Raw genomic sequence first — 8,715 nt, 5'->3', positions numbered from 1 at the left:
GCATTCGAGATTAAAAGTTTCTGAGAATCGAACAAAATAATTGTCGTCTGCGCTCATGCACGATGGATCTTGCGAAATATTCATTTCCTCGATTTCGGAAAGTTTTTGCTCGAAAGTTGCGTTTTTGATGGAGCTTAACGGCAACCCACCCTGTGTTTGGTGAGTGAGCAACCCGAGGCTTATCACCCCGATGGAATGACCCATGTTCAAAATCATCAGATCATCGATACTGAAACACACGGGCGATATAACGGGCGCGGAAGTCGATACCGTCGAAAACTTCATGTGGGCCACGAACGAATGATCCAAACAACATGATTGTACGTCACAGTTATCGCATGGTTGAGTGGATGGAATCGACGATACTGTGATGTAACAATTACCTGTATGCCGACAAATTCCGTAAATAACAACCTTCGATTTGATATTTGGCCATTCAATGTAACTGAGTTTTATATTGTTCAGGATTTCTTCGTTTGTGAACAACAAGACCGACCTTATTTTCACCATTGGTTGGTTTTGCTTGAATTTCCACCAATGAAGTCGGTACGAGTACGAGGTGGAACCTGATTGGTTAAAAGCCTCAAAACTTTCTGTGTATGACATCACAAACACCCCGTCCCCGCTGAACCCAAGGAACACATGCGCTTCCTCCATCAACACATGCTCGCTGACAATATCTTTCAGTGAGAACGCCAGCCTTGTGGGGATCGTACAAAACAACCGAGATCTCATCTTTCCACACCTTGGTATCGGGTGCCTGACAACGTTGGTAATTCTATTTAAATAACATATTTGTTTGGGGGGTCAATGCTTTTAACGGTATCTCCATATTAATAATATTTGTCTTTAAGATTACGAAGATTAAAGAAAAGACGAAAACACAGGATATATTTATTTTACCTGGAGTAAACTCCGTGTGTTTCACGAGAACGTAAACTTTGAACGACAGAAAACTTCATTTCTACAAACTACGTCACTCAATGACGTAACACGAGGATGATACGTCATACATACGTCATATTCAACATATTTATGACGACATAAAGGTAAATATTTTACTTTGTTTTGAAAACAATATTTACGGGAAATCCCCTGAACCGTGCCTTTGCAATCGGGGAGGAAAGAAATTACCACGAAAATTAGATATTTTATTCATTACTTTGTGCTCACAATCAACTTTATTAATCACAATTATTTTCAAACATGGATTTCTATTTTTCTTCCTCGGGTTGACGTAACTTCCGCTTTTGTATTTTCCCGGTCGCTGTCTTGGGCAACTTATCCACGAACACGACTCCCCCTCGTAGTTGTTTGTAATCGGCCAATCGATCTGTAATGAACCATGGTGACGTCACAATACATTATAATGACTCACAATGCACTGTTTCACCTTTCAAGAACCTAGTGACACCATCCTCAGTGACGTCACCGTTACGTACAATGAACGCTTTAGGGACTTCCCCACCGTACCCCACTTCATCTTTCACCCCAACAACAGCGACATCGGCAACACCCGGCAGTTTGTGGAGTTCACCTTCAAGTTCAGCGGGTGCAACCTTTATATAATCTTGTATTATTACGTATGAATGTGTGAGTATGACGTCACACCTGTACTCCTTTATACTTTATGACGTCTTTAATCCTCCCAGTGACGTAGACATTACCCTCGTTGTCATAGCAACCGAGGTCACCTGTTCTTAACCAACCGTCGTCATCAAAAAGAGCTTTGTTCGCTTCCTCGTTACCGACGTAACCGCGAGATATTACCTTTATGACGTAACAGATTAAATATTGACGTCACTTTTAGTTTAAATGACGTCACAATCACCTGTGGTCCTTTAAACCTCAATTCTCCATAAACATCAGCTCCTACGTCATTTCCTGTCGTGCAATCTACAACCTGTGACGTAATCATTAGTTACGTCATCAAACATACGTCACAATGACGTCACCTTCATGGTGGTGTTGGGCACGAGAAATCCTTGTGAGTTTTTCGCTGATCGGGGATTTGATGACGTCAGTATCCCGGCTTCGGTTTGGCCGTACCCTATATGACATCATAATGACGTAATACCTAATTATGACGTCATAATACCCACCTTCAGCCACGAAAGCGTTGTTCAATTTCTTTCTCAATTTCAGTTTAAATTCTTCGGATGACGGAGCGCCTCCAGTGGTCACGGATTTCAGCGATGTGACGTCATAATCCATTGTGACGTCACTATTGACGATTTCGAGCAACAATGGAGGTAACGCGCCGATATTTGTCACCTGTTATCAAACAATGGACCGATGATAATGTTATAACGTTTATATCAACCTTATCAACCTTATACTTCTGCACAGCCTGCAGCATGGATGGGGCCGTGGGGTTGGATGCGAGTACATGAGTTGAACCTTGAACCAGAAGCCCATGGGTCGCGAAGATTGAACCGAGATGAAACATTGGAGACACAACGTATACGATACTAGAACGTTGGTGTTGCGAAGTCGCTCTATATGGTTGTTACGTCATAGATGGTATGCAGATACTTATATTACGTCACAGATACTGCGTATGACGTCACATATACATACGCAGCCAGTATAAGCGAGGCAAGCAAGGCATATCCGTTGACTTGAACCAACTTCGGCGTCCCTGTTGTTCCGCTTGAATGCATAAGTAGTATGGTTGTGTCGTCATCACACGTCATAATGTCGCATTCTACGTAAACAATCAACAGATTATCCATGAATGTGTATTATGACGTCATACTTTCGGATCCATTGTCGAGCAATTGTTTGAATGTTTTATGTGTTCTAGATTCCCCTATGACGTAAATCTGCAAAAGAATCAGCGTATGACGTATGTATCAATGATTATGACGTCACTTACTTTATCCTCAGGTACTTTCCCTTTGACGTCATTCACTTTGTCAACGAATTGTGACGCAACAATGAAAGCATCTGGTTGTTTGATCTCAAACATTCTTGTAAGTTCAGCTGAATATAAATGTTTGATGATGACGTGTGAACGATTAATGCAATGTCACGGTGAGATCATGAAAACGCCGCCATTTTGTGTCCATTATTCATGGTTTCAAATTTTCAAAAATTTATTACAAGTCAAAATTTCTCTTCAAATTACCAAATACATACACTTTCCCGCCGTATTTTGGACACAAAATGGCGGCCGTGCCAATAGTCGTCCAACTAATGCTTTGAATAGCTTTGGATAGGATTACCCTGTGTGTACAGATGATTGCATGGGTACACAACAGCACCGCAATATATCGCAGCTAAAACCAAAATCCTCTGATCAGGAGTGTTGTGTGACATCACTCCAATGACGTCACCACTTTGTATACCATCTCTATGAAGAGAGTCCGCGCATTTCAAAATCGATTCTCGAATGTTCGCGAAAGAATAAGCCTTTCCATTTGCGTCTTCATCGATCTATGACGTAATTATTCACACATCACACATCATACGTCACGTCCTGTTACGTCATACCCACCCAACCAATAGAATCCCCAAATCCTTGAATTGTGTCCAAAATATATTTGACATAATTCGCCTGAGGCACTTTAACATTCGCGTGTGAACTGCCAACCACCATCTCGCTTCAACTACTTTTAGTAAATGATTGAAAGTTATCGCATCAGTAATGTTGCAACAAGGGACATAGAAACACTAATGGATTTTGGTTGCAATAAAGAAAATAAAAACTAAAAACTGTAAGATATTATACAAAAATATTTTAATTGTATTTACCTTAAAATTTATTACTCCCCTGGCTACATAAGGCCTTTTTATTCCGTGGCAATGTCACCACTTACGTTGTCAGGTAATTTTACCGACTCCGTGTGACCATGGACGCCAAATATTTACTTCGATTAAATTTTAACTTTTTGTTTCTTTGTGTTTTGTGTGCAAGTTTCGTCAGTAGTTGAGCGTATTGGTTATGCTTATCTCTTCGAATGCGATAACAAAGATCAGATTAATTAAAACAACGAAGAGAAGGAAATTAGCAGTGAAACTACAATCGTTAAAACACGCTATGGGTGAAAACTACTTGAATAAGAGCGTGGTCGTAAACCCGTGTATTCCACCAATATTAACCCGATGTTCATGTTTAGGTTTATTTTGTGTTTTTATTAAAATGGGGAGTGGAGCTTCTAAAGTCACTCAACCGAAACCAAAAGTGACGTCATCAAACTATGACGTCACACCGAAAAGTTCTGACGTTCAGGATAAACATGCAAGCGGCGTGGTAAGCCACATGGTCACTGTCAAGGTTTTATATATAAATGATTTATAAAAACAAATTTATCTTGTGCTAGCGAAGAATCCTCTTACGATGTATGTTAACAACCAACCATAATAATGCTTTCCACATGTAATTTATTGGGATATATCCGATAAAATATGTTTGACTAACAAACTGACGATGTCATTTTGTGCGATAACTATCTATTAAGATTATTAAACCATTCGTTGAACTAAACTGTTTGTTGTACGTATTTCGGAGTACTTTTAGATTAACGTTTTTAAATCCAATTCCTGTTAATGCAAAAATACTTTTTCACCCTCGCCATTAATAAAAAGTCTTTATTGTAAAAAAGGAGACAACATCCGCCTACCGCATGTCCACTGTCGAGTTATGACCAGTTTTCGTTGCAGAACAATATGTACATGCTGAAACGAATGTTCAAACAAATTGATCCGGTTGTCATGAAGTCAAACCACGGAATCCAAGGAAAAATAAACGCAGCTGTCAAATATGTTTCGGGGAAATCGGTTTTGCTTGTTAAGGTTTGTTAGTTTTATACTCGGCAACACTTTTTTGTCTCGGTAACACTGGTCAAATTTTAACCTGGCAACACTGCAGGTGGTTTGTGCGCAAGACTTGGTGGCCAAAGATCTTCGTGGCTCGGCTTCTGATCCGTACATTAAGGTGACGATTGACACTAAATTGTGACAACCTTATTTCACTATGGCAGGCATAGTTAGACACACAATCCTGTGAAACAAATCTAACTTATTGGTTGTAATGTTTTCTGATTAATGCAGTGTAGAAAATTCCAGGGTTGGCTTGCCCACCCTGCCACCCCAGGTTTGGTGCCTAAGCTTGGAATATTATACAACAACAACCCTGATAGCAAATGGCAGTTAAAGGGCATACCAATAAAAAATCAATATGTCACATTATTGTGACAACCCCCAGGTCGGCATCTACGTTGACGGTCACATGATTGACGAGAAATCAACGTCAGTAAAGCGGAACACACGTGACCCGATTTATAACGAGGTTATGATGTATGAGGTCACAAACGACATGATGACATCACTTAAGATAAGGTTGATTGTTATTTCTATTTATTTAGTTTTTATGAAACATATATTGGAGAAATTTTCTTTTACTCATAGAGTAGTTTACCGATTGTTGTTTTGTAGCTGATGTAATTCTCTTCGTTGTTTTAATTATTTTGAGACAAATTTAAAATTGTGTTGTTTATTATGACATCATAGAATGTCTGTTTGGTCGGACGATGGTCTGGGTGATGATGACGTCATAGGTGAACACGTCATAGACGTCGCTGAGATGGATTGTTATGACGTCATAATCAACAAATGGTTCCATCTCCATCCGCAGGTTTGTGACGTCACAATCATTGTTACCGCGAGATGTCGCGTACGAGCCACAATGGTGGTTTGTGACGTCATATAACGATCTCGGATTTTAATTAATCATTGTGACGTCATTGTTTGTCGATGTTTTATGAATCACCATTATTTCATGACTTCCGTTGTTGACACGCAACAAAGGATTGCGTTGTGACGTCATAATGTGAGAATATTTGAAATGTAAACAATGAAAGTGATCGTTTATGATTGTGATGTCACAACCGCCATTGTTTGTTATCTTGTTTGATAACAATTCAAATATTGACCGAACTTACATTAAAATATTTCCTATTGTTACGTCACAGACGGACTTCTCGATCGGTGGTGACGTAACAATCACGATGACGTATGTGATGCCGCAGACGTTGTGTGTCGTCATTAATGACGTCACGAACCTACATTGCAAGAACCAGAACCCATCGTTGTAAGTTTGCGCGGATGAATACGAGGGTGAATATACGGGATCTAATTTCTATATTTCAGATTAATCCGCGCTATTATTCCGGGAATCCCCTTCGTTCACAAAACCACCACGAAAATCCCCCACCAACAAGGAAATGACGTCATTTCGTGTGATTGGAACGAAAGTTTTGAATTTCCGGTTGCGAGAGGGGAACTCCCTAGCAGGTAACACCCACGTGACTTGTATCAACCAATCACAACCCTGTGTTCAGGTACGTCGTGCTGGTGGTTTGTGACGTCACAGAGGATAATTATCTCGGTGAATGTCAGATTGATCTTGACAATTTCGATTGTGACGTCGGTTATTCCGGAACTTTTCGATTGTCTGACATGGTGGGTGCTTCCGGTGTGTATTATGACGTCCTATTCACTATTGTTACGTCACAGAGGGGCAACGCAAAGGTTCGAAGTCGATGGAGTAGCGACGCCGTTAGTGAAGAACTTAAACAAGCCATGGCGGCGCACGCGGTTTATAAGATGCCACAGTTTATCTTTACAAGGGTCGGGGACAATAAGGTGATTGTGACGTATATTAGGTGATTGTGACGTATATTAGGTGGTTGTGACGTAACTATTAAATAACAATTGTATCTTTTCTAATATTCTTCGAAATTACGAAACGCGTCAAGTAATTAATGAAACAAATCCACGGTTTCTTTAATCTTGGTAGTCAACAAACATTGAGACGTTAAACCTTCAAACTAGAAACAAACAAATTCACGTGACTGCAGATCTTTCACGCGATAAGTCAGAAGCGCGACGGGCGCGATTTAATTCACATTTTCGAATTTTCTTTCGCGGCGCCAGGAGAAACACGAGGTCACTGAAAGTTCACGCCTTTGTTGTCATTTCCGATTTAAACGTCACAATCACATTGCACTATATGTAACAATACCTATTATCACGTCACTATTGTGTGTTTTGTGTTAACACTTTCTTATTATGACGTCACAGGCAATATCGTTACGTGTCCCGAAAGTTGGAACAGAATCGCGGATCCGCGTCGTCAATGGGATTCTTGTCCGCTAGGTAGCAGCACACACCCCACCTTTTAGTTTTTATGTTCCTGCACTTACCCGCACAATAACTTTGTGATATTTATGTCCTCGCACTTTCATTCATAATTAATATTAAATAAACTCTTCAGCACAAAACGTGTCAAAGCAAGATTTTTCTAACCCCGCCACGACCTTCAAATATTCTATTAATATTTAAATAAATTAAACAAATACAAGTTTTACCCTCTGTTTAAGGTTGTATGTCTGTCAACACCTGGTATTAACTCCAGCGCCACCGTTGTATGTTCAGTAAATTAACCGTTCACCCCTAACCCCGTCTACACACCTAACCGACCGTCAGCGCGGACTATACAAACAAACCCACCCCCCCTAACCCCGGCCACTAGAACTGCCAAGATCCGTGTTACAAATTTGAAACAGCGGCGACTTTCATCTGCGGTCAGTTAAACGCGTTCAATCCGACTGCTTGCACTAAACCAACACAAAACACGGCACGAATTTTTTACTTTTAAGTTTTTGTTTCTTAATGTCGCAAAATTAGTTTTTGATTTTGTGAAATTATTTTTATTTAACATCTAAGTTGTTACAATGTTTTTCGTGATAATGAGCTTGGTATATTTTCCTGCAAAGCTGATAAATCACTTTTACTTTCGGCTTTGCCATCTCGAACTGCGACCTTCAAATGTTTAAATTAATTTTTTTCGACCAGTTAGGTTACGCCTTACCAGTTTGTTAAGAAGTTGTGAGATAAAAGTTACAATATCTTTGGGTTGTTGTCGCAAAACTTGGCAGCCAATCTCATTCAGTAGATCTTGGATTCCTGTTAAAAACTTCGGTTATTTTGAGTTTAATCTTATTTTTGTTTTAAAACCTTCGGGAATCCCTGGTTTGTTGAATCTTGACGTCATATTTGTCAAAATTTGTTCAAAATTTTTAAACTTTTGGTCAAAAAAGTTTTGATTGTGACGTCATAGGGATGCGTATAAATCAAAACATGCACAGAAATCTTATATTTATAAATATTTTAAGTTTTATTTGGGGAGAAATTGAAAGGTTGGCATTAAAATGTTTTAAGCGCTGAGCAAATTGTTTGGGTAGATCGGGAGATATGAATATAATATCGGGGATTAGGGTAGGATGACATTTTATTACAGTGGATTGTGTACCTTGCAACCATATATGTATACAGCTAAGTCGTATTTGTAATTCAATATTATTTTTAAAGTGCAATTTCAGGCGATTATTTTCAGTAAAGTGACTTTCCCATGTTATAGCTCAAATATTTATTGGCCATGTTTTGCAAGCGCTTCTACGTCTCGCGTCCTGTCGCTATTCGTTTGTTCCATCACCGTAACCATTATGTCGTCATCATCACCATTGTTTACGCGATAGAAGGCTGACGACCACTCGACTTGTCCAAGGGTTTATTTGTGTTGGGTTCAAATCCGACTTATCGGAAGATTTTCTCGCGTTATCATGAGCGGAGCCTTCAACCCAACCACACGCCCCCATTACAGCGCTAAGAGTCGACCCCGCAAAAGCATTTACGTGTTAGCATCACGCC

The 8,715-nt window shown here is 39.7% G+C and overlaps 2 protein-coding genes across 2 annotated transcripts; one reads left to right on the top strand and one right to left on the bottom strand.

Annotated features, from left to right (window-relative positions):
- Positions 1-1,130: 1,130 nt before the first annotated feature.
- LOC100181730 (4-coumarate--CoA ligase 1-like) lies at positions 1,131-3,730 on the bottom strand. The gene is made up of 12 exons (XM_002123280.4): positions 3,500-3,730; positions 3,228-3,438; positions 2,879-2,985; positions 2,759-2,825; positions 2,581-2,707; positions 2,333-2,498; positions 2,103-2,274; positions 1,956-2,050; positions 1,832-1,903; positions 1,612-1,770; positions 1,394-1,559; positions 1,131-1,333 (listed from the first exon to the last, which is right to left on the bottom strand). The coding sequence occupies exons 1-12, from the start codon at positions 3,599-3,601 to the stop codon at positions 1,215-1,217; spliced, it is 1,563 nt and encodes a 520-aa protein (XP_002123316.1). The 5' UTR covers positions 3,602-3,730; the 3' UTR covers positions 1,131-1,214.
- Positions 3,701-7,286, top strand: LOC100184108 (synaptotagmin-1-like). The gene is made up of 11 exons (XM_002122911.4): positions 3,701-3,719; positions 4,122-4,255; positions 4,666-4,797; positions 4,874-4,939; positions 5,210-5,343; positions 5,515-5,638; positions 5,976-6,094; positions 6,154-6,297; positions 6,345-6,465; positions 6,520-6,648; positions 7,087-7,286. The coding sequence occupies exons 2-11, from the start codon at positions 4,145-4,147 to the stop codon at positions 7,159-7,161; spliced, it is 1,155 nt and encodes a 384-aa protein (XP_002122947.1). The 5' UTR covers positions 3,701-3,719; positions 4,122-4,144; the 3' UTR covers positions 7,162-7,286.
- Positions 7,287-8,715: the final 1,429 nt, after the last annotated feature.

The sequence above is a fragment of the Ciona intestinalis genome, unplaced genomic scaffold (assembly GCF_000224145.3).
Source record: "Ciona intestinalis unplaced genomic scaffold, KH HT001157.1, whole genome shotgun sequence".
NCBI classification, from domain to species: Eukaryota; Metazoa; Chordata; class Ascidiacea; order Phlebobranchia; family Cionidae; genus Ciona; species Ciona intestinalis.
The sequence above is the reverse complement of the archived record's forward strand: the minus strand, read 5'-3'. Positions and strand labels throughout refer to the sequence as shown.

What these genes read in the sequence shown, in the direction of transcription:
- LOC100181730 (XM_002123280.4), bottom strand. Translation starts at nt 3,601, where the DNA reads ATGGTGGTTGGCAGTTCACACGCGAATGTTAAAGTGCCTCAGGCGAAT. An exon ending in GCCTCGCTTATACTGGCTGC is followed by an intron (nt 2,499 to 2,580) that starts GTATGTATATGT and finishes ACAACCATATAG; the next exon opens with AGCGACTTCGCAACACCAAC. An exon ending in TGTCACTAGGTTCTTGAAAG is followed by an intron (nt 1,334 to 1,393) that starts GTGAAACAGTGC and finishes GGTTCATTACAG; the next exon opens with ATCGATTGGCCGATTACAAA.
- LOC100184108 (XM_002122911.4), top strand. Translation starts at nt 4,145, where the DNA reads ATGGGGAGTGGAGCTTCTAAAGTCACTCAACCGAAACCAAAAGTGACG. An exon ending in ATAAACATGCAAGCGGCGTG is followed by an intron (nt 4,256 to 4,665) that starts GTAAGCCACATG and finishes TTTTCGTTGCAG; the next exon opens with AACAATATGTACATGCTGAA. An exon ending in AATCGGTTTTGCTTGTTAAG is followed by an intron (nt 4,798 to 4,873) that starts GTTTGTTAGTTT and finishes GCAACACTGCAG; the next exon opens with GTGGTTTGTGCGCAAGACTT.